Source organism: Andrographis paniculata, unplaced genomic scaffold (genome assembly GCF_009805555.1).
Source record: "Andrographis paniculata isolate CXL003 unplaced genomic scaffold, ASM980555v1 Contig59END, whole genome shotgun sequence".
Lineage (NCBI taxonomy): Eukaryota > Viridiplantae > Streptophyta > Magnoliopsida > Lamiales > Acanthaceae > Andrographis > Andrographis paniculata.
The window spans coordinates 157,469-182,084 of record NW_026137594.1 but is presented as its reverse complement, the minus strand read 5'-3'; the positions used below and the strand labels follow the sequence as shown (position 1 = coordinate 182,084).

Sequence of the window (24,616 nt, the reverse complement as noted above, 5' to 3'; positions counted from 1 at the left end):
TTGGAATCACCCATCACCATTCTCGTAAGTTCTAATAAAAAACAAAAAATTTCACATTTTCTAACTATGGCACCACAAGTGTAATATGAGGTAAGAAAAAAATTAACAAAGAAGATTTGAAAAAGCACATTTAATGTTAAATTTCCCTCCACATGAATGGTTTATGGAATCACCTATCACAATTCTCGTCAATTCTAATGAAGAACCCCAAACTTTATATTTTCAACTATGATATCACAAGTGTAACATGAGGAAAGGAAAAATTTGTCAAAAAAGATTTGAAAAGACACATTTAAAGTTTAAATTTCAGTCCATTATAACGAATAGTTTATAAAATCACCAAATTCACTATCACTGTTAGTATTAAGGGAGAATATAAAAAATTGTTCAACTATAATGTGCAAATAACATGGTGAAAGTAAGAAATAGTCAATAAAGATTTGAAAAAGAACATTAAAGGTTTAAATTACCCTCAACTTCAGAAATAAACTTCAGGAATAACTTACGGAAACATCCAATTCACCATTCTCATCAATTTTAAGGAAAAATTCAAAATTTTGATTGCTCAACTATGACAAGAGTAACCGGGGGAGTGGAACTAGATTGAAAAAAAGAATTCATGTTTTGAAAAGTGCCACAACATCATTTTATTAAGGTAAAAGATAGGGATTCTTAAGTTGAAAAAACTTTGGACAAAATACAAACTTAAAACAGAAGCTAAAAAAATAAAAAGATTTATGAGATATAGACCGAGACCAAAATCATAGCTGAAAAATTGGCCAAGGAACGAGATAGAGTGACAAGCAAGAAAGTAAAAAAACTATTTGTAATGAAATGAAGAGCTCTCAACTAAAATGAACTTATAGAATTTTAACATATCAAAAACTTTTGACTTTTCATCGGTGGGGGTGACAGTTGCAATTAAACATTAATAAGCAATCACCCAACTAAGAAGTTATATCTTCCAATAAATCAAACTAATAGTACAACTAGAAATCACAAAACTACATCGGATATGTATCCGGTAATTCATAAAAGTCCCAATCAATTCTATTGTTCGAAATAACTCAAACAAAGTGGATTCATAACTGAGAGCATAATTATATAAAAGTCATAAGTTTCTATTTTTCATTTTTTTTTTTCTTTTTAAAGCCTAAAGAAAAATAGTAACATCCAAAGCGTAGTCCGGATTGTTGGAATGAGCTCATAAATTCTGTAACTGTTTAGGAATTATAAATGACTATACGTAGAATTCCTTTATATGTATGTGTAATACCAAGTTGCTAACTTGTTATCTAAATGTAGCAAATAGGAAACATAAGTAAACATGATAAAATATATGAATATGAAGTGAAATCTATCAAGGAATATTACATAACACGAACGTCAGTGGCACCAACAAGAAGGAACTTAACCACGGCAGAAACTTATTTATCACCACTAGGGGTGGACAAAAAAATCGAACCGAACCGTCGAACCGTTGAATCGAACTGAATCGAACCGAATTTGCGGTTAATCGAGCAAATTCGGTTCAAATACAAATACTGCATATTTGATATTTGCTCAGTTCGGTTCGGTTTCAGTTTTTAATATTTTTTTCGGTTCGGTTAACCGAACCGAATATATTTATATATTCATGTTTTTATATTTTAAATTTTATATTAATAATTATATTCGATTCGGTTTCGGTTCGGTTTCGGTTTCGATTCGGATATTTGAAATATTTGCAAATATTTTGATTTAATTATTTTTTAATATATTATTTTTTTATTTCTGTTCAGTTCGAATTATTTGCAAATATTTTCGGTTAAAATACGGTTCACGGTTTCGGGTATTTGTTCGGTTCGGTTTGGATATCAAATACCTGCATATTTGCAAATATTCGAACCGTGCCTACCCCTAATCACCACTAATCATGATACTTTTTATCAATTGCAATACAATAGACAAAAGTAGCAAAATAACTTCATCATTTGATAAAAAAATTCGGTCATGAGAACTTGAAAACATTGTTGGGCAGTAAACGGAATTGAAAAAAGGATTCGTGTTTTGAAAATTGCCACAATTCCATTTTATGATGGTAAAATGTGGATTCTAAAGTTGAAAACAATTTTGGACAAAATACAAATTTGAAAAATACACATTTAAAGGTTTAGATTCTCTTTTGACTTAATAAATGGTTTGTAGAATCATCCATCACCATTCTCATCATCAATTCTTATAGAGAACAAAAAACCTCACATTTTCAACTATGGCATCACAAAAGTAACATGACGAGAAGACAAAATTTCCAAAAAAGATTCAAAAAGTACGTTTAAGGTTTAAAATCCCCTCAACTCTAAGAAATGGTTTATGAAATCACCCAATTAACTAAAGAAGAACACAAAAAACGTGCAAATAATAGGGTTAAAGTAAGAAATTGCCAATAAAAATTTAAAAATACACATTCAAGATTTAGATTTCCCTCAACTTCATAAATGATTAATGAAATCACCCAATTCAATATTCTCATCACTTTTAAGGAAGAATCCAAAATCTTAATCGTCCAACTATGAAAAGCAGGAGTAAGCAGAAATTGCAATGAAATGATACCTACTACTGTGAGTGAAAATGAGTGCAAAAGGAGGAAATTATATAAGTTAAAAGTTCATTTTATTAATATTTTCTAGATTTTAACTTACCATATATATATATATAACCACTTACCATATTATAATATTTTTAAATTTTATGTGTGTTTGTTTGGGAATTGGATTTTAAATATACTATTCATCTCATTTTTTTTCCCTCAAAAATATCAAATCAAACACTTATTTTTTATTTTTTATTAATATTTTATTTTTAATTTACCATGTATATAACTATTTACCATATTATAAATTTTTTGTAAAATTTTATCAATATTTATCCTATCAAAATAATGTAAACAAATCTTTGCTGCAAATTATGTTGATCACATTCAATCCCTATTTAATTGATTTTAGTCTTATATAAAAAATAAAAACAAAAAAAATCATTAAAATTCAGCTCAATCAAATACTTTTGTAGATTTTTATTTATTTATTTACTTAAATTATATTATATTTTAATAGTATATATATAAATATATCTTATACTCCATAAAAATTATGTTTTACAAAATAAAATATATTAATTATATTTTTATTAAAATTTAATTTTTGAGATATTAGTTTTTACATACTTAAAATTAAAAATATACTTATATTTGTATAATTTTTTTATACAAATGTCATTATCTTTGTACTGCAAGATACTATTTTTTTTTTCATAATTTTATAATTTTCATCAATCCTATTTAAAAATATTATTAGTCGGTTATATTTAAACTCATACTTTAACACAAAAATATCTCAACTATAAAAAATAATGTCCATTTTTGTTATACTTTCAAATGTAAACATGTTAAAAAGTATACAACACACTTACACTAATCAATTATATACTATTATTTAATCTACTTAAAAGAATAAAGGTATTAAATTGGGATGAAGAGAGCGTGTTTAACCATTAAACAAACACTCTTTTTTATACCTAAATTATTTAAAACTTTCAATGAATATAGATGGAAATAGGTTTAGATACAATAGTTTTTTATTCAAGCCGACTCATATAATTGAGATTGAGTTCAATTATTAAATTTGGAGCATGGTAGAATTTCATTTCGTACGAATTATTTAAGGTCGAGGTCGATCCGGTCTAAATCTTAAAATTGGATTGGATCAAAATCCATCACTATTCAAAATAACGCTATAAATATAATTAATACTTTCTCCGTCCCGACAAATTACACCACTTTTTTAGGCGCGGTTATTTAAATATATATATATATATATTTATGTATTAAATTATTTTGTGTTTAGTTGATATAATATTTATAATATACTATTGTATTTTTATCTTTTTAAATATTTTATGAATAAAATAGATATTAATCGATTTTGATACAAATAATTTTTGTATTTGGACAAATTATTAGTGTAATTATTTGTAACAACACTAAAATTTTAAAAATATAAATATAAATATAAGTTTAAAATTATTTATAACAAATTAATGGTGTAATTATTTAAGATTTAAATTAAAAAGTTTTGTGTTTGGTTAGATTTTTGTAGTTTTTCTTTTAATATTCATTAATTTTATACCTTAAAAATAACAAATCAAACTCTCATTGTTTATGTCTTTTATATTGAATTAAAGATTAATTTAAATTCAAAACATAAAATTTGTTCTTTTACAATTTCAAACCTAAATAAACAGTATTCAATTTATACGTTTTTAATAAAAATATATTATTTTTTATCATAAAATATCAAATCAAAATAAAATTTAAACAAAAACTTAAATCAACACACCATTTCAAATCAATTTCAAACTACAACCAAATCAATACCTATTTAAACCATTTGCATTAAATAAAAAAAATACTATTCAAAATTCAAACTCCCAACCAAACACACTAATATATAATTTAAATTATTAAATTACTTTTAGTATTAAAAAAATCAATTGACGAATTGGATTTTGAAATTACCCATTTTTGTCTATTCTAATTAAATATAATTAAAAATAAAGATGGTTCAATACGGTATACCAAAAATATCCAAGTATAGCATATATCATATCAAATGTCTAAGTAATTCCAAGTATATAATTTCAAATCAATTTCAAATTACAACTAAATCAACGCCTATTTGTATCAAATCAACTAAACATTCAAATTATATATATATATATGTTAGAAAAACAATACAAAACTATAATTAATAATTATAATTTGGTATAGCAAAGGCGTAAACCATTTCATACCAAAAGATTAAAATCATAAATAATAATTTGATATGAATATAGAGAATTTTTTATATTAACAAAAATATCAAACTAAATAATGATACCAAACTAAAAAGATCAAACTATACCAAAAATTTTGGTTTTTTTTTTTTTTTAATTTTTGATATGGTATTTGTAATATTTTATGAATGTGATATTTTCTCATCTTTAATTAAAATAAATTGTTGACTAATTAAGAAAAAAATTATTGTGTATTAACCCACAAAGAAATTCCAACACACATCACTATTAATATTATAAAAATACAATTTAATTCACAAATATATAATATTTATAAAAATCAAATAGTGAACAATGCATCAAAGCAATACAAACAACATTGTACAATAAAACACCAGACTATAATAATATACATAAACACAACACAACACAAAAGCATAAACCATACAAGCAACATAATACAGAAAGGCACCACAACCACACTATATCATACATAAATACAACACACAATCAACAACCACACTATATCATACATAAACACAACACACAATCAACAACCACACTATATCATACATAAACACAACACACAATCAAAGCACCATAACTTACAATACAAAAAGGCACCACAAGCGTTGCATGCCCAAATAACTATATGAATATGCATAACAAATATATTTATAGACTTACAAATAACTACTAAATCAGTAGCTCTAATAACTATATATTAATTACTACAAATAACTACTAAAATAACTATATATTAATACTAATAACTAGTAAGGACTAATATAATAAGTAATAGCCAGTAACTAATACTAATACTAATACCTAATAACCGGTACTAACCACTACTACATTCTAAATACTATTACTAATAGGAACTAATAACTAAATACTAATACTAATAATAGAAACTAATTACTGTACTAACAAATAGTAACTTGTAATACTAATGACTAGTAACCAACAGTTAGTTAGTAACTAATACCAATACCTAATAACTAGCACGAAATCATAAATAACTAGCAACTGAATATTAACAAATGTCCTATCACAAGAATAGTCATATCTGACAAAATTGGCTCTGTAATTCCTCAACATCTTTGTAAGCCAACCACCCTAAAGGATCCTAGTCAAAAATAAAGTAGATGAGAGCATTCCAAAAAAGAGGGTTTTCAAGAATTCAAAGAGTAATAAAGCATACACTTCAAACCAGTTCAATGTTGATCTATAAAAACAAAGGCAAGCTTCTGTTTCTATGTAACAAAGGCAAGCTTCTGTTAAAATAAACATCATAGCACAAATATCTTGAAGCAAATCCGGATCACCACAAACACAGAGAGACAGAACTACGAAAATCAGACAAACAAATATATTAAATCCTGCACTAAGCATAAAATCCTAATGAAGCTAAATTAAACTGTTTCAAGCTCAACGTATAGGTGGTTAAAGCTGTTGTGCCAATTTTAAAAGGAAGACAAACAACCCAAAGCAATTTGTATATAAAAAAGACTACATTCTTCATTCGAGATTATGACAAAATGCAAAAGGAAGTATGAATACTCTTACAGCAACATATTAACCAACTATGTAACAGCATAAAACAATATAGGAAAGGACAATGATTGTAAAGGGGGAAGGAAAGGACCAACTCAGAAGTTAAACCTTCAAATAAGTTACACTAAGTCTAAGAAGAAAAAAGATAATACCTCATCATCATCATACCTTTGCAGCTAGTAAAGAAAGCAGCAAGTACAGTGCCAAGGTGGAAATCAAGGCCAGGTCCTGCAAGCACCTCTGCCACAGCTCCCAATACATGGGGCATTGTAGAGAAATCATATGATAATATATTGATAGGAACACACATACAAGAATTTGGGACATAAGCTGATGTTTGTACTTACGACATTGGAGGATGAACAAGCTTAGGAAGAACATGGGGTAGCACTGCACAGCAGAGGTCCTAACATTGAAATAACCAAAGATAGTTTAGCCCCCATTTGAAGCACTATAGACACAGGAACCAACAACAGAATATTTACCTTGTAGAGGTAACTACATGAGAAGAAAAAAGGGATATTTACCTTCTGTTGTTCCATCAAAAAGTCATCCGAGCATTCGATAAGACACTCCACATTTCTCTCCAAAAATGGACTGGTTGACAAGTGCAGTCTTTCATGACCACACTACCATGCAATAACATTACGAAATTAAAACTTTCATATACATCAGTAGATTAAAAGGAGCACAGTATTCAATTATACCTGTGGCACAGGAGCATATCTGCCTCCAGCTCACTCATAAATAAAAGCACTGATAAGTGCAGAATTTGAAACCTTAATTTGTCAATGTATAAACAGGACAAGAAACCTAAGCAATAAAAGTGCAGGAACTTTTTCATTACTATGAATATTATTACAATAGAAAAAATACTAAATCCCGCAATTACATGAAAAACACCAGGAGCAGGCATGCTGAATCAATCTCCCATCAACTAGAAGTTCCAAAGTTCATTTTAAGATGATAATTTAATAATAATTATATTTAAAAAAAATGACAGATGAAGAGTTACTAGGATCTCTTCAAAGATATCCACCCATGGACGATTCTTTTCCCTTAACCTGAGCAACAAGCCATTGTTAGACAAGAAATTATATGAATTAATATTGTAAGACTACGTCAAAGACAATACAATCTCTAGTTTCCACATTGTGAAGAGAATGTGGACAGAAATGCATACATACTGCCTTAAAATTCCATAAATGAATCAGTGAGTTTCAATGCAATCAAAGCTAGAACACCTTGGCTGCATGTCTTATGTTTTCCTGCAACAAGGTAATATATGTCAGGTTCATAAAACAAACAATAATATTCAATCAATGCTGCACTAAGCATAACATCCTAACGAAACTCGCAGAATTTCTGCAAGAACATAACATGTAACAGAATAATAACAACCCATGCACATCCTAGAGCATTTTTGTATCTGCAACAGCTCCCCAAAAATGATTAGCAGTAAAAGTGTTGGAGATAACCTATCAGCAGGAGTGATCCCCAAAAATGTAGAAATTAAAATATATCCAATTAGATAAGCCATAACACGCCTCAATGTATGGACAAAAATCAAGACTATGCAGCATGCCCTTTAACTTTAAAGTATAGTGATTTCTAACAGCAGTATGAATTATGATTTCGTAAGTTAAATGATTTACATTCTAAAGATTAATTTATTCATACATCAAATATCTGACTAATTATATATATATGATATCACATATATATAAAATAATCAAATAAAACACAATCCATCAGATTACTTGCTAATATCATATACAAGTTCTCGTGCTTTTATGAAATTAAACAGAGGTAACCACTACAGAAAGGTTAAAACTTACCGAAAAGTGCCAGCATAGCAAAGCAGCGCCAAGAAGGGCGGGCCAGCCAGTGAAGGGTACCTCCTAACTCAAGGAAGGAAAAACACAATACCTCATCATCATCATGGCTTTGCAGCTACTAAAGCAGGAAGTACAGTGCCGAGGTGGAAATCAAGGCCGGGTGCTGCAATCTCTGCCATAGCTCCCAATAGATGGGCAATGAAGGGACTGTAGAGAAACTATATCATAATGTATTCATGGGAACACACATAGAAGAATTTAGGACATAAGCTGATGTATGTACTTACGACATTGGAGGATGAACAAGCTTTGGAAGAATATGGGGTAGCACAGCAGAGGTTAGGGCATTGAAATGACCAAAGATAGTTTAGCCCCCATTTAAAGCAAAATATAGACAAACACCAGCAACGGGATATTTAACTTGTAGGGGATAGGTACTAAATGGGGAGGGAAAAGGGATATTTACCTTCCGGTTGATACATCGACATGTCATCCATGCATTAGATAAGACACTCCACATTTCTCTCCAAAAATGGACTGGTTGACAAGTGCAGTCTTTCATGACCACACGATCATGCAATAACATTACGAAATTAAAACTTTCATATACATCAGTACATTAAAATGAGCACAGTATTGAATCATACCAAGAGCATCAGCCTCCACCTCACTCATAAATAACAGCACTGATAAGTGCAGAACTTGAAACCTTAATTTTTCAATGTAGAAACAGGACAAGAAACCTTAGCAATATAAATGCAGACACATTTTTTATTATTATGAATATTATTACGATCGAAAAACTACTAAATCCCGCAATCACATGAATAACACCAGGAGCAGGCATGCTGAATCACTCTTCCATCAACTAGAACTTCCAAAGTTCATTATGAGATGATAATTTAATAATATTATAATTTTTTTTTTCAAAAAAAAAAAAGATGAAGAGTTTACATGGGATTCTTCTCCCTCAACCTGAGCAACAAGCCATTATTAGACAAGAAATTACATGTATTAGTATTGTAAGACATCAAAGACAATAAATTTTATAGTTTCCGTCATTGTAAAGAGAATGTGCAAAGAAATGGATACATCTCTCCAGTAAAGTTGTTACTGGGGTAAAGTTTCATAAATGAATCAGAGAGTTTCAATGCACTCAAAGCTAGAACACCTTGGTTGGATCTTGATGGATCATAAAAGATGCAGACGCATCGTCTTATGTTTTCCTGCAACCAGGTAATAGATGTCCGGTTCATGAAAAAACAACTACATTCAATGCTGCACTAAGCATAACATCCAAATGAAGCTAAATTCATTTGTTTCAAGCTCAACGTATAGGTGGTTAAAGCTGATGTGCCAATTTTAAAAGGAAGACAAACAACCCAAACCAATGTCTATAAAAAAGACGACATTCTTCATTTGGATGATGACAAAATGCAAGAGGAAGTCCGTAAGCAACAGATGTGTGCATCAGTCAATTCACCGGACACGTTCATGGATACTCTTACAGCAACATAGAATATTACCAACTCTCTTAAATTCTGTAAGAACATAAAACAGTTGTGGAAATGACAACGATTGTAAAGGTAAAAGCACAGGACCAACTCAGAAGTTACACCTTCCAACAGGTCAAACTAATAATACAACTGAAAAGCGCAAAAATAAATCAGATATGTACCTGATAATTCATAAAAGACTCTACGAGTTCCACCGTTTGAAATGGCCCAAACAAAGTGGATTGATACCTGGGAGCGGAGCATAATTATATAAGAGTCTGTTATTGTTTTCTTTTGAACCCCAAAAAAGGAGAAACATCCATTAAACATTGCCGAAACAATCAAAAGGCATTAGGTTATATGGAAGTTGTCATGTTTTTATGAAATTAAACTGAGGTAACCACTCCAGAAACGTTAAAACTTACCGAAAAGTGCAAGCATAGCAAAGCAGCTCCAAGAAGCCGGGCCAGCCAGTGTAGGGTACCTCCTAAATCAAAGAAGAAAAAACGCAATACCTCATCATCATCATGTCTTCGCAGGTCGTAAAGCAGGAGGAAATCAAGGCCAGGTCCTGCAACCTCCGCCAGAACTCCCAATACATGGACATTGAAGACATTGTAGAGAAATCATATCATAATATATTGATAGAAACACACACGTAAGAATTTAAGGACATAAGCAAGCTGATGTATGTACTTACGACATTGGAGGATGAACAAGCTTGGGAAGAACATGGACAAAATGCTATAATAATATAATAAAGAGACACGTGGGGAAGACCCTCCCCAAAGCACCGGCGCATGTTGAAAAGTTCTGGGAGTTGAGAGCCAGATATGGTTTGGATCGTCGATGGTGTGTAGTAGGGCCTACAGTATCGGGTGGGGACGTCCCGGGATTTCTGTGTACTTTGACCGTACCCTCCTCGTCCCTCCCCTCTGTCTCCAGACAGTGCAGTGCCATAGCATAGGAGCTCCAAGAAGGGCGGGGCAGGCCTCCTAAATCAAAGAAAAAACAAACGCAAGTTTACTTACCATAAGAAAAAGAAAAGGATGACCACACAGAATCGAACAATATAATGACCAGAGTCTTATTCATTTGTTTCAAATAGAAGAGCAGCAGCAAACAAACCTAACTTATGAATCTCTGAGTTAAAATGGAACCACTTCCAGAAGACAATCCTTCCACGCGACACGACGGCCTTCCTTCCGGTCAGGGGACGAAACGGCGGCCATGGCTCCGATCTCTCTCTCTCTCTCTCTCTCTCTCTCTGCTCTCCCCCTCTCTCACTCTAATTTTTGGAAGAAATTATTTTTGAATGTGGTTCGAGTGACGGGCAAGATTAAATACAGAATAATACAGCATGGATAACGGTCAGATTAGCCAAAGTAATCGTTATTTTATTATTATTATTATTAAAAAAAAAATTAAACTAAGGCAAGTAATCGTTATTTTAAACTAAGGCAAGAATATTTTTCATTATCGACCGCTTACCATATATAATCTTCTTATAATTTTATTAATACTTTATAAACATTAACGGTTATTTTAAATTAGGTAAGTATATCTTCCATTAATCACTTATCATATATAATTTTCTATAATTTATTAATATTTTACAAATCAAAAAATAATTAATATTTAATTAATTTTTATCTAGAATTTGTTTATTTAGTCTTATAAAGTAGGGGTATATATTAAAATCATGTCTAAAAAATTTAATGAGCACACAAACTCTATAAAATTAAGCTCAATCAATATTTTATTTAATTATATACTTTTTTGTTTATTTAAATTATATTATATTAATAGCATATATTTTTTATATTATATAAAAAAAATACATTTTTACAAAATAATATATATTAATTTTATTTTTATTAAAATTTAACTTTTTAAAATACTTTTTATTTTTTTAATATTTGAAAATTTTCAATAATTTCTGTCGCTAGTTACTATTATAAATTAATATTATTATAATAATCTTTTAAATATTTTATGTTGAAATTTATATATTTTTATTGACAAATATATTTTATTAAGAATGATGTTAATATAATATTAATTAAAATTTATATATTTAAAATGGATGTGTTTGATTTATAAATTACATTTACTTACAGAGTTCTAATAAATTTTATTTTTTTTGTTTCATTTTGTTTGTCCGTTTTATTGTATATATAAAAAATTAAGTATGATATGATTATGAAAATTTTTGAAATATATTAGTAAAAATAATTATAAATTAATTTTAATATAAATAATTAATTTAATTGAGATTTAATAAAATAATTGACTATGAAATTTAAATATAAGTAAAATTAAAATCATTCTTTTTTTAAAAAAAAAATACAAGTAAAGTGTCAAAGACAAAAATAAAATTAGTGAGCAAATAAAGTGAGACAAAATGAATAATGAAAATAAAATATTTCTAATTTAATGTGCTCATTTTATTTTTAATTTTTTTTAAAATAAAAATATCAATATTATCTTATATATTTTTAATAATTAATGTTATTATTTTTAAATTTACTATAAAAAACAAATATACCTCTTTGTTAAAAGTTTATATTTATTTTATGCGTTAGATATTTAAATATTAATTATTATATTTAGTATAAATCAAGTAAAAATAACAAAAATATTTATATTAATGTATTATAATACAAATATAATAATATTTATATAAAATTTATACAAATAGTATAATGATATTTTTAATATCAAGTAAGGTAAATATAAATTTTTAAAATGGACAATATATTTTTGAATCGAAATGAATGGAATTAATGTGTAAAAAATAATGTTTCTAAAATATTAAATAAAAAATATTTATACTATTAATATAATATAATTTAAAATATATAATGGAGTATATTATAATTGGGTCTACTCATTGAGTGGGGCCTCCACTATTATTGTGTAGCATCCATGCCATGGCAGCCGGATTAATTTTGCCGATATAATATGATTTCAAATACGGTAGTATTTATATGCAGGCAATAATATTGTATTTTAAATTATTATATCTACAATTATGATATTATCACTTTGAGAAAAAAAAAAAAAGTACTCTCTACTTCGGATACGATGTTTCTTTTGCCGTAAGTACGAGTATTTATAAAAAAATATAATTAGTAAATAATTAATAATATATTAGTAAAAATAATTTTAAATTAAAATTAAGATAATTTATTAATATAATTAAAATTAAAAAATTAAAAATTTTAAAACACCAAAATACAAATATAAATACAGTAAATACTGGACGAAAGGGAGTAATATTCAAGCAACATAAATTCTTTTTTTCATTCAAAAATAAATAAATAAAAACAATCAAGTTGGAAAGTAAAGTTCAAATTCAAATTATCAAATAATTCAAAAATAGATATATAAATGCTGAAGTTCAGTTTTGTCCTCTCCTTGTCCGAAAGTGAAGTGAATTTAAATTGAAACAGATATTTATTATTATTATTATTAATATTATTATTAGTATGCTTTTTAATGTGTCATGTTAATCTGACCCCTCACCACTCACTGTTCTTTCTCTCTCTTCCAAAGCTCCTCTTTTCCCTTTCTGCTCTCTCTCGCTCTAACCTCCCACAGCTCGACCACTGCCAGTTTCCATGGCGACCGAAGAACTCAACAAGCCTCCTTCTCTTCCTCCTTACCCACAGGTCTGATTGCCAAGCTCTCTTGATTTCTTCTCCTCCCTTTTTTTTGTGTTTTTTTTAAAAACATTATTTCAAAATTTTCAATATCTGGTGCAAGCTGAACCCTCATTTCCGTACTGTAAGTTCTTTGCTTCAACCGAACCTTTTTTTTTTTTTTTTAGTTTTAAAAAAATTCATGAATTTCTTGAAACGAATTTGTAAGCACGCGATTTGTGTATGAAATTTTAGATTTTGAGTGGTTGCTGAAACGAAACCCTATTATTTTTATTTTTCAATATTTTATAGCCATCTGGTTCTTTGTTAACTAATTCCACTCTAAATTACCTCTGCATCAAACCGAACCCTATCTGAAGCACAAAAATCTTTTCAAAAAAAAATTGGATCTTTACCCCAACTCGCTACTCAAAACCACCTGCAAGTTTATATATCCCTAACTAACTAACTCATCGAAACGACGCCGTTTTGCAGATGATAATGGAAGCTCTGGATGCACTGAAGCAAGCCGAGGGTGCCAACAAGTCCTCCATCTCCAAATTCATGGAGTCCAAATACGGCGAAATGCCCGCCGGCCACGCCGATCTGCTGTCGCACCACCTCGTCCGAATGAAGGACTCCGGCGACCTTCTCTTCATCAAGAACAACTACCTCAAGCCCGGCCCGGAGGCCCCCCTCAAGCGCGGCCGCGGCCGACCCCCCAAGCCCAAGGACCCCCTCCCCCCGGGGGCCATCCCACCCGCTCCCCGTCCCCGTGGGAGGCCGAGGAAGGACCCCAATTCGGAGCCCGCCCCCAAGAAGGTTAAGCCGGCGCCGAGCTTGTCCAAGAGCGGGCGGCCGAGGGGGCGGCCGAGGAAGGTGAGCGTGCAGCCGCTGCAGAACGGAGTCGAGGCGTGATAGAGGGAGGGGTATGTGTGTGTGTGTGCGCTTATATACTTACATACATACATATATATGTGTGTGTGTATTGATGCTCTCTTTCATTCAACTCTTTAGAGATGATTCTGATTGTGATGATGTCATGTTTGTGTGTTTTAATTTTCTTTAGGTGGTTTCAAATTTGGATTCTTAGATCTTTAGTGTGTTTGTTTGTTTGTCTGATGTAATTAAATTTGGGAAGTACACATTGTTGTTTAGTGAGCTCTTAAGTTGTGGGTTTTGCTCTCAAGGCTCTTTCCTGAGGTGTAGTATTTTATTTTTCTTTTTTAGGTTAAATGAGGTTTGATATGGTGTTTTCTTGCATGCATTTATTTGTATGGCAACTATTGCTTTGTGGGATCAAATTCAAACGTGTTGGCCATTAAGTGGTCCATTCTACATGGTCCAGTTAGCGCAAGGAATTATTACCGGTTTGGAGAATTGGTTTTAATGTCCTAGCTTGGCTAGATGGATAGATAGATAGATAGATAGATACTGGTTGTCACTAAATTAAGGATATGTGATGTGATGAGATGAGATGAGATTGTGCACGTGCGAGAGAGATGTTAAACATGATTGCAGCTAGCAATAGCAATAGCAATAGCATTGTGTTTGTGTGGTGGTTGTTTCCTTGGTCTCGACGACTGTGTGTTGGGACCGACTTCGAGTAGAGTCACCTTCGTTGCATCATCAACAATAATGAATGATGTTCTTGATATGTACTTATATTTTAGGCCCACAATGGAATGGAATCGAATCGAATCTTGAGGAAGTACTACGATGGATAGATATTCGATTGCGATTAGGATTAGGATTAGGATGGTTGGTTACAAGTGAGATAGTATGTATGTATGTATTGTATTGTGTATTGTATTTTGTATTTTGTTGATACATGCATGAAATGAGATGAGAGTGAGAGTGAGAGCTTTTCCATTGTTGTTGGTTAGGTTCAACACACCAATTGTGTTTTCTTCTTTCTTTTACCAAATTCTATTCACCATCCATTACATTATTGGGTTTTTTTTTTCATTTTAAATATAAATTAATACTATTCAATCATAATATTTTTCAATAAAAAAATATATATTTTTATAAAATTTCACATCAAAATACTATTAAAAAAAATAATAAATCAACAGATCATTCATAAAGTACAACCAAATATATTTTGTCATGCATATAACAATGGTGTAATATTGGTAGAAGAAATATGTATGCTCTTACAATGGATTACCTCCCACTGTAAAATTAAATTATGCTTATACGGTGGGCATTGTAGTTAATTATTTTGATGTAAAGTAAAATCTACAAGGATATACTCACTTAGTCTCGTCAGGGATTGAATCCTTTTATTAGGGATACGGTTTTTTTTTAAGATAGTGCAAATTAGTAAGTTATTAATAATAAATTATGATATTTGTTTATTAATATTATTGGTATTTTTAAAAAAATTTAAGATTATATTAAAAAATATATATATATGCAAGATATCATTTTGTAGATAATAAAATTTTATATAATACAAATAAATAAAAAATATTTTTATTTATTTATTATTACCATAAATTAGTTCTATAAAAAAATGAAAAGTTTTAAATATAGATAAAAAAAAAAATATGTTAATTGAGGAGAGAGATAGAAATAAAAGAGTTTTGAGTGGAAAAATTGAATTGAGAGATGTTAAAAGTTTAATTAAATTGATTTGTATTTGTCAAATATATTTAAAATTGATAAAGTTATCAAAAATGGAAAAATGTCATCTTTTCTGGGAGCGTACAAAAAACAAAAATGGATCATCTGTGGCGGAACGGGGGAGTATTTTGGAAAATTTATTAGAAAATACGGTTTTTTTTTTATTTTTTTATTTTTGATGACATGAGAATTCGCAGTTGCAACCCGAAAGTGCGCACCAGGGTAAACCTTATGTCAAAATTTAATATTATGCAAACTATGTACGACAAAAAAAAAACCACACTAGAAAATGCGGTTAATTGATAGTACGGAGAATAGGAGTGGGCAAAAATATCTAAAATATGTACATACCATTATATTAGATTGAAAAGATATGGAAAAAATCATATTTTCAATATACAGTTTACTATACCAAAATTCATTATATATCAGGATATCAATATATATCAATGTTTAGTATATATAAGTGTTCAATAGAGTATGTTAAAGAATAAATATGATATCGGTACAAAAGAATTTGTACTATAAATTTTTTGATATACAAAATTTTAATTAATAATTATTTTTTCTAATACTCATTTTAATCACTTACTTACTGATTATATTTTACCTATTTATAATAACACAGATATATTATCAGGAATCCGAGAGAGTAACAAAATATTTAAAGGCAAATGTAGGATTGTATTTAGATACAGAATGTTGCCAAAAATGATATGAATGGTGCTAAAAATCATAAACTTGTAATTGAAACCAACTGCCAAAAACTGAGTAAAATCATCTCTACAGTCATTCTGACATTGTGCTAAAACAAACTAGGATTACAACTTCACACATACATGCATATGTTACATATATATACACCCCGTTTGAATTTCCACAAAATACTTGAAATTCTCAAGTAGAGTCGGAGTTGGAGTCGAGGGCGGCGCCAATAGCCAACACGACCGTGGCAAAAATACAGCTGAGGTGATGGAATCTTAACACCGGTGGGCTCATAGACTGCTGAGTGATTTGTAATGCCCGGCTCTACAATTCCTCAAACTGTATCGAAAACCCACAATGGCATCGCTTTATTAGAGTCCGACCTTCTTCTTCTTCTACTTCTTCAGAGACCATTTCTTCCAAAATGAACTCATGTTGGTGGTCTTCTGCCGGGATTGGCGGAGGGGCACTGTGCTTGTCTGGAGTTTTCGTCTTTTGAGATCCTGCAGATGCCTTTCTACTCGGGGGAGGCATGGCTACTGACATGGAGCTATTTTTATCGGTTTTGGGGGCTTCCATGGAGGATTCTGACAACGCCCCATCTCCGTATGAATGGTTTAATCTTTGGCGAGTGATGATGGAAGAGAGAAGTTGATACCACCGTGACAGTGCTTGCACTTCGTTTCTCCTTTTGTCTTCAGCTGCTCGTTTTTCCTCTTCTTCTAAATACGCCTGACAGATCGATCATTCCATCAAAATCAATAGATAAACACTGAAAGCAACATCATTTAGTCATCTAGAATTTTCAAACAAAGACACCAGACTAATCTAGCTGAGTCGAGCAGTGTGGATTGAAGGCATATATTTGCATCGATTTCTTTAGGACATACACAAAGACATCTTTCTACTTCAATAATAGCAATAGCCATGAAGATGAATTTAAATGAGGCGAGGGTTCAAGCAACTTACCTCTAGGATAGCATCCTTAAACTCGGTACACACCACTATACCATTATATATAGGGACAGACCGGTCATTTCTGGACTCAAACCCAACCATAGCAGGGGCGTAATCAACCTCCAGCCTTTTCGCAACTAGTGCGATCCTTGGGAATGGCAAATGAGCAGTGCCTGGTGGGAGGCACTTCTCGGACCACACATCCACTTGACCACGTTCATTCTCGAAATTTAAACCCAGCAATTATCAATAGCCAAATACAGATGCAAGAGATAAAAACTGACAGACAATTAAATATATAAATAGATGTAACAGCAGGAAGCATCCTCAATACGACGAGCTTAGGATTCGATGAAGATTAATGGGTTAAATATATCTTGGAAGAAACAGATGGGCAAGGTTAAAGATGTTTCAGCACAATATATCCATTTGAAATAAAGCACGTCAACTCGATTTCCATTGAAACATATATGTGTATGCTATATAACTATCCGCATTATGCGTAACTGCAGAACACAAAACAAGACTACCTTAGGCACAATCCCATTAACAGCTTGAGGAAGGCACAGTGGTTCTGTTTGCCATTTTCCATATAGAACTGTAGTGCCCTGTTCATCAACATGCTCACTATCATCCTCAGCATCTTCTTTCCTCCTCTTAAGGGACCGCTTCAAAATCTTAATGAAACAGAATATGCAGCCATATACATTATTTAGAGTGCAAATTAAAGTGACAATATACAATCTGAGATTCTAACAAGAAACAGACCTTCACAGGAACTTCACCGGCTTTCACTTGCTTCCCCTCACGCAACCACCTTTCCTTCGTATGAAGTAGTTGGACACAAGTACGAGGATAGACAGGGTGGCCAGAACAAAAGCCTAAGACTGGTCCCTTGGGGTACAGAACTTCATACTTCTTGAGCCATCTTTCAATAACGTACAAGTGATGATTTCGATAGGCCTGACAATTTTAGAAAATTATGTCAGTTCTAATCACTGCAGATGAAACAGTAACCAATTACATGAAACAAGATCAAATTTGAATGCGAACAGCTCAAATTTATACTTGTTGATTGGTTGGAAGGGGCTCTGTCAGTGCTCTAGTTTCTAATTCCACATCCTCGAGGACGCTCCTGGTAGAAGCAACAGAGTTCCTCAAAGAAGGCACTGCTGCTTTTTCGTCAGGACACTCTTCAGATATTCTATTTGAGTTCTTATCAAGGGATACTTCATGATTCTCTTGGCCTAAAGGCTTGCATTCCGAATCAACATAACCACTGGTTGCTGCTAACTCTAACTCCCTTAATGGTGCCAAAACTGCATCCCACCAGGTTGAATTGACTCGTTGTGCTGCTACCTTGTGCCATTTCGTACAATACCTAAAATCAAGTTTCTACTTAAGTAAAATTATTGCAGCAGTACACACTCCAATTACTTTCAGTATGTCCCAGATCCATATTTGAACACAAATCAGATGAGGGATCTGGTATAGCAGCAGCTACTAAAACAATTACTTTAATTTATTATTTTTTTGACATGGGAATAAAATTTGGCATTGGCAAGCTCATAAAATGTTCAGCAAAGATAATGCTAGTAAACTTCGATGGCTACTCTAAGTCATCCAAATGCTATCAATTTTTTTGTCCTCCTTCATCGTAGTTTACAGTATCTTTCCACATGAGAGTATGCTTGCATCAGATGGACCACCCAACATGTGCACATTTTCAGAAGATAAAGAAAATTACACATATAAATGGAACAGTTATTAAGGAAAATAAGTCTGCAGAATAACTGGGCAATGACATTTTGGCCTGACTAGTAGATGAGAGATAAATTGGTTTCTCTTGTTGGGATGCTATGCTGATTCGCTTGAATTTTAGAGAGGTGCTATAATTATAATTTCATATGCATATTAAGTCTCAATTATCTCAATAACATATCCAACTAAAAAGCATGAAACAAACCTGCGTGTCACATCTTTAGCTCCTTGTCCGGCAAAAGCAACCACATATCTCAAAGATTTTCTGCATGCAGCTGCAGCAGCTTCTAATTTATGCTCTCCATCTATTATTGCATTGACAGAATCAACATGCACCCACCTACCAGTCAAATTTTCTCCATTGCAAAAGACCTCTGCCCAATATAATGGGGCTCCCACCTTTTTTGATCCAATGGCTGTCGATATTCCATTCAAGTTCTGAGATTCTTCTTTTTTAATGATCTTCATCTTTTTAGAAGGTGGAAAGAGAACTGAAGAAGTGCTGGGAGATTCTGAAACATTTGATGCCATGGTAGTTTTGGAACTCTCAATTGCTGTAGCAGCAAGGGCCATTTCCATCTGCATCTCAAATTCAAGATCTCCTTTCCTCTTCAATCCCTCTGATTTTACAGGGCCCGATTCAGAATTATCAATGGGGGTCTCAGAAACCAAAACATCTGATGTTACATCTTTCATTTTCTCAGCAGCAAGAGCATCTTGGGATTGGAAACTAAGCTTGTTTAGTTTCTCAGCCTTGCTATGGCTAGCACCTCCTTCAGTAGTCTGACTGCTCTCATTCTCAACATTTGGTAATGAGTTCGCCAAGTTCGCAGAAGAACAGCTTGCTTCAGAAACCATCAACGTTGACGAGCTAAATATTCCCTTCCCCTTCTTGCTTACAACTTCCATTAAGTATTCAGATTTGTCACCACCAGGCTTCAAGGAGACCACATCCAGAATGGAAACAAATCTGAAACCAAAAGATTTATTTAGGTTGTATAGCAGGGCTCCATTTCATCTAGGAATATGTCTTATCTCTTAAAAGTATTTATAACAAAAGCTCAAACAACAACTCAAAGTACTGAAGTTCACCAAAATCTAGTGTCATAGGTCAAACAATCAAACAAGTCAGTAAATTAGGCAAGTAATCCTTCAGGAAGTATCAATAATAAATTCAAATAAATAATTGAGAAGGAAAGATCACAAGCAAGAATCATATATTATCATAATACTAATATCACAAGGGGAAATAATAGGAAATGGCATAAGACCTTCCTGTTTGATTAAAGGTGTCAAAAGAATATTAGGGAGAAGCTGTTCCCACATCAACTACTTATGATATAAACAGAATTCCTTCCTGGCTATTGAGGATTCAAAGTCCCCTAGAGACCCTATCCACATTCCATCCCAATATTTGGTCTTCCTTTAATCTCTTTCCTTGGGTTTTCAGATGTATATTGTTCATATTCATAATTAATTAGTTATAACTGTGAGAAGTTGCATTCTTGTGCTCCTAAATGTATTCGTGGGTACTCATTTACTCGAAAGAATTACAAATGTTATCACTCACAAGAAAATTTTCTCTGCCAATGTAGCATTAGTTGAAAATAAGTCCAATTTCACCACCCCTTGTCTTTAGGGGGATTAGACACACTTGAAGATAACACTTACAGTCCTATTTTTCTGTTTTTCAAGCCTATTATGCCCTAGATCTAGTCCTATATGGTTTTCTCTATGTTAAGCTATCCTACGTTCCTTCGGTTGTAATTCGCTGAAGTTTTATATAATTCCTCCAGCCAACCCATACACGCTACACACACAAAAAAGAGAGAGAGAGAATAAATAAAATAAACAAAATACAGCACAAGTCATTCTAATCTACAAATTTGTAGTTGAAATATATCACCCTTGAGCCTCTCCAAATATGAAAGCTTATCTTCCCCAGCTAAAACTAGGTAAACAGATTTCTAGAGTATACATCAATATATGAGAACAATCCTCCTCTGAAGACGTAAACAATGTTGATCAAAAGGTTTAATATAGTTTAACTCCAATTAATAATTTTCTAGCTGAAATATCTACATTCATATATATATATATATCATGTTCTGTATATGTAAAAATATTTAAAAAATCCATAAGGCTGATATCAGATAGGAAAAGCAACCCTCTTCCACTCAAGAAGATAATTTAGTAATGCAATCATGAATCTCTTGTGCGCTAGAAAAACACAGATCAAATTACATTAACAGGTAGGGGCCCACAGATATCAACCACATTAATTTGTGTATTACCGAACAGTTAGATTCAGAGCCCGGAACAGTGCAACCGATAGTGCTGTAATCTGCAAGAAAAGTAATCACAAGTCCTCAGAAGCGTACATATCATATTTTGTATGACATTATTGCTTTATACGCTGAAAACGTAATTATTTCCATATTAGGTTCATATAAACTGATATAGAGCAACTTAAATGCCGCAAAAGCAAAACAACATGATAACAACTTGCTAAACAGTTCATAATAATCAAAGTAAAGTATACTGACCTCATCTTCACAATCAATTTTTGAGTTGGGATTTGAATAGTAAAATTTTTGAATTTGAATAGTTGTATGATGTGATATAAATAGGTGTTGATATGATGTTTTGAATGTAAAATTGATTTTTAGTATAATATAAAAAATGAAAAATAGATGTTTGATTTGATGTTTTTTGGGGAAAAAAAATGGGATGAATAGTGTATTTGGGGGAGAATCCCCCAAACAAACACACCCTAAGTAAAAAATGGAAGAAGACAATTAATAAGAAATATCCACATTCAGACTTGATGTAATCGGGAACCCCACATAACTTTTATTTTATACCTATTTAGTACCTCATGAGCCCCTTTCATTCACCGTAAAATTGGTATTTGTTCCATTCTAAAACACAATCACTACTGACATATTATTAATATAAAAGCCATGAATTTCTTGTAAGAAGGATCGACATTTATTCATTTTTTAAATTATAACTTATTAAAGAAAAATTGTACCTCTTCTGGTGTCCCCTGTTGTGTTTCCAAAGCAGAAGCCAAAGCTAGATGACAAGGTTTCTCCTCTATGGATGGACTTCCAACATGAAAATTTTGGTGAAACTGATGACAAGAAGAAAATGACCAGAAAATTCAAAATAAAAACTACATCATCCCAAATATTGATAATAAAAACAAAAGCCTAGTAAAATACGCCATACCCAACTGACGAGGGGGAACAGATCACTAGCAGTAAGTTTTGAGGTTTCTGTTATCTTCAGCAAGTGCGATGGAACAAGAGAAACTAGAGAAGCCTACCATGATTAAGGTAACACTGTTAAGAAGAACTTTACGATGCTTCTATCCAACACAAGTGTAAGAAACAAAGCAATAAACAAGGAAACCATGCAAGGGAATAACCCCAGGGGTTTGGTACCGAACTGTATCAAATCCCACATAGGAGAACATTTCATGATCCTCCTAAAGCAACATATGTTAGAAAATAGTTATAAAATACCAAAATTACATTATTTTCACCCTGAAAGAGGGCGAAAAAAAATGACTAGAAGTTACAACATTCAGACTGTTTCTATAACAATGGAACTAACATAAACAAACCTACTCAAAAACTCAATCATTGGTTTAAGTTTTTTAGTTTGACTGATCATCTTATATTTTCTTGGAGATCAACCAAACAAAAACATCATATCAGTAAGAAAATGAACAAACTAATGAATATACTTCCACCTTGTAAATGTTTGCCCACTATAAACAGTATGGATAATAAAAATTACGTTAACGCTAACTAATGAATAATTGAATCTAATTTGTAAGCAAAGATTGACATGAAATGAAAGATAAATTCATGATCAAAAAGATTCCAACAATGAGCAGCGGTGGAAAAAGAAATAAGCAGAGACAATAAGAAACTCTCAAATGGAGAAAGTAGAACCCGAATTGCAGTTTACAGGAATTTTTCTTTGACCCTCCCATCTTCACATTCCCAAGCTAATCATACTTACAAGTTATAGTTAACACCAAATCCTCTAACTCTCTTATTCTTCATCTGGTTGCAGTGTCAAAAAGTTGCATAGACAAAGTGAAGCATCTACCTGAATGAGAGGATCATTACAAGCCCCATCGATCAACCGTCCCCTCCCTAGTAAGCAAAGCAAATGAGCCTTGTGCAAAAGTTCAGCAACTTCCTGGCACAAAACAATTTATTGGATTGCAAGATGAACACAATCCAAATCAGAAAGACAATCTTAAAACTACTCGATCCATCTTCCAATTTTACCTTCTCTTCAGCAGTAGCTCTCCGAGACTGCTTCTTCTTAGCCGATCCATGCGAAATATCAAACTCAACAGAAACCCCATTTATAAAATCTTTTGTGGAAGACAATGTAGGAATGAATCCAACTTCCCATTCAGAATCATCAAACTCGTAGTCATTGTCATCGCGACTCGTTGCTTCTGCATCAGAAGCGTTGTTAGGAGGCGATGAATCATTTTCTCTAGATGTATCCACAAAATATTTTTTATTGACGACTTTTGATCCTCTCTCCATCGAAAATTGTCAGCAGAATTCTCTGAAACACGCAACAAAATAAAGTTAAAAGAGGGCCAATCTTCTCCTGTATCCCATTTCGCCCAAGACAAGAAAAGACGAACGAAACAGTGCCGACTCATTCGGCATCAGCATGTAATCAAGAAAAGAACCCTAATTAACTGAAAGAAGAGTTTTTCCTTTTTCTTTTAGAAAAAAAAAAAGGTTTTAGGCCCTTGACAAGCATTCTTAATACTTTATTATAGATTAAATTTAAATCATAACTAAATAAACTTCTTATTTAATTTTATTCTTGTCTCTCGTATATATCATATTCACATTTAATATTTAAATTATTTTTTTATTTTTTATTATAGTTTCATTCCCTTACAATTTTATAACATTTATATAATATAATTATTATTTTTATACTTATATTATTATTGTTTAATAATTATAATTTAGAGAAAATTTAAAAAATTAAAACTAAAATAAACAAGCTTAGCACCATTTAAACAGGAGCCGAAGATATCGGCCCATTCCTCTGGTGAAATTGGGCTTAAATTTGTATCTCCTCAAAATATTGGGTCTGATGTAAAAGTGGCGGCCCAAACCCATAAAGGAAGGACAATGATAACCGCCTCCAAAAAGCCAATATA

At 31.7% G+C, this 24,616-nt stretch overlaps 3 protein-coding genes and 1 long non-coding RNA gene across 5 annotated transcripts; 1 reads left to right on the top strand and 3 right to left on the bottom strand.

The window, feature by feature from the left end:
- Positions 1 to 5,907: 5,907 nt before the first annotated feature.
- On the bottom strand, positions 5,908 to 6,980 carry LOC127258375 (uncharacterized). Its single transcript, XR_007840298.1, has 3 exons — positions 6,894 to 6,980; positions 6,714 to 6,772; positions 5,908 to 6,606 (listed from the first exon to the last, which is right to left on the bottom strand). It is a non-coding gene; the product is annotated as an uncharacterized LOC127258375 (long non-coding RNA).
- Positions 6,981 to 8,183: 1,203 nt separating this feature from the next.
- On the bottom strand, positions 8,184 to 10,971 carry LOC127258374 (uncharacterized). 2 transcript variants are annotated; one of them, XM_051285188.1, is made up of 7 exons: positions 10,829 to 10,971; positions 10,401 to 10,695; positions 10,126 to 10,271; positions 9,883 to 9,949; positions 8,671 to 8,759; positions 8,492 to 8,511; positions 8,184 to 8,411 (listed from the first exon to the last, which is right to left on the bottom strand). In XM_051285188.1, exons 2-7 carry the CDS (start codon positions 10,432 to 10,434, stop codon positions 8,306 to 8,308), a joined length of 462 nt encoding a protein of 153 aa, XP_051141145.1. In that variant the 5' UTR covers positions 10,435 to 10,695; positions 10,829 to 10,971; the 3' UTR covers positions 8,184 to 8,305. The 2 variants fall into 2 exon arrangements, 1 of the variants encoding a protein (XP_051141145.1); XR_007840297.1 differs by lacking the exons at positions 8,184 to 8,411; positions 8,492 to 8,511; positions 8,671 to 8,759 and adding an exon at positions 9,245 to 9,745 and having other exon boundaries at positions 10,126 to 10,695.
- Positions 10,972 to 13,205: 2,234 nt separating this feature from the next.
- LOC127257826 (HMG-Y-related protein A-like) lies at positions 13,206 to 14,587 on the top strand. The gene is made up of 2 exons (XM_051284304.1): positions 13,206 to 13,374; positions 13,840 to 14,587. Exons 1-2 carry the CDS (start codon positions 13,324 to 13,326, stop codon positions 14,260 to 14,262), a joined length of 474 nt encoding a protein of 157 aa, XP_051140261.1. The 5' UTR covers positions 13,206 to 13,323; the 3' UTR covers positions 14,263 to 14,587.
- Positions 14,588 to 16,632: 2,045 nt separating this feature from the next.
- Positions 16,633 to 24,157, bottom strand: LOC127258300 (DNA repair protein RAD4). Its single transcript, XM_051285098.1, has 11 exons — positions 23,709 to 24,157; positions 23,524 to 23,616; positions 22,633 to 22,725; positions 22,433 to 22,534; positions 21,693 to 21,742; positions 19,604 to 20,368; positions 18,706 to 19,018; positions 18,406 to 18,600; positions 18,168 to 18,314; positions 17,650 to 17,859; positions 16,633 to 17,412 (listed from the first exon to the last, which is right to left on the bottom strand). The coding sequence occupies exons 1-11, from the start codon at positions 23,976 to 23,978 to the stop codon at positions 17,005 to 17,007; spliced, it is 2,646 nt and encodes an 881-aa protein (XP_051141055.1). The 5' UTR covers positions 23,979 to 24,157; the 3' UTR covers positions 16,633 to 17,004.
- Positions 24,158 to 24,616: the final 459 nt, after the last annotated feature.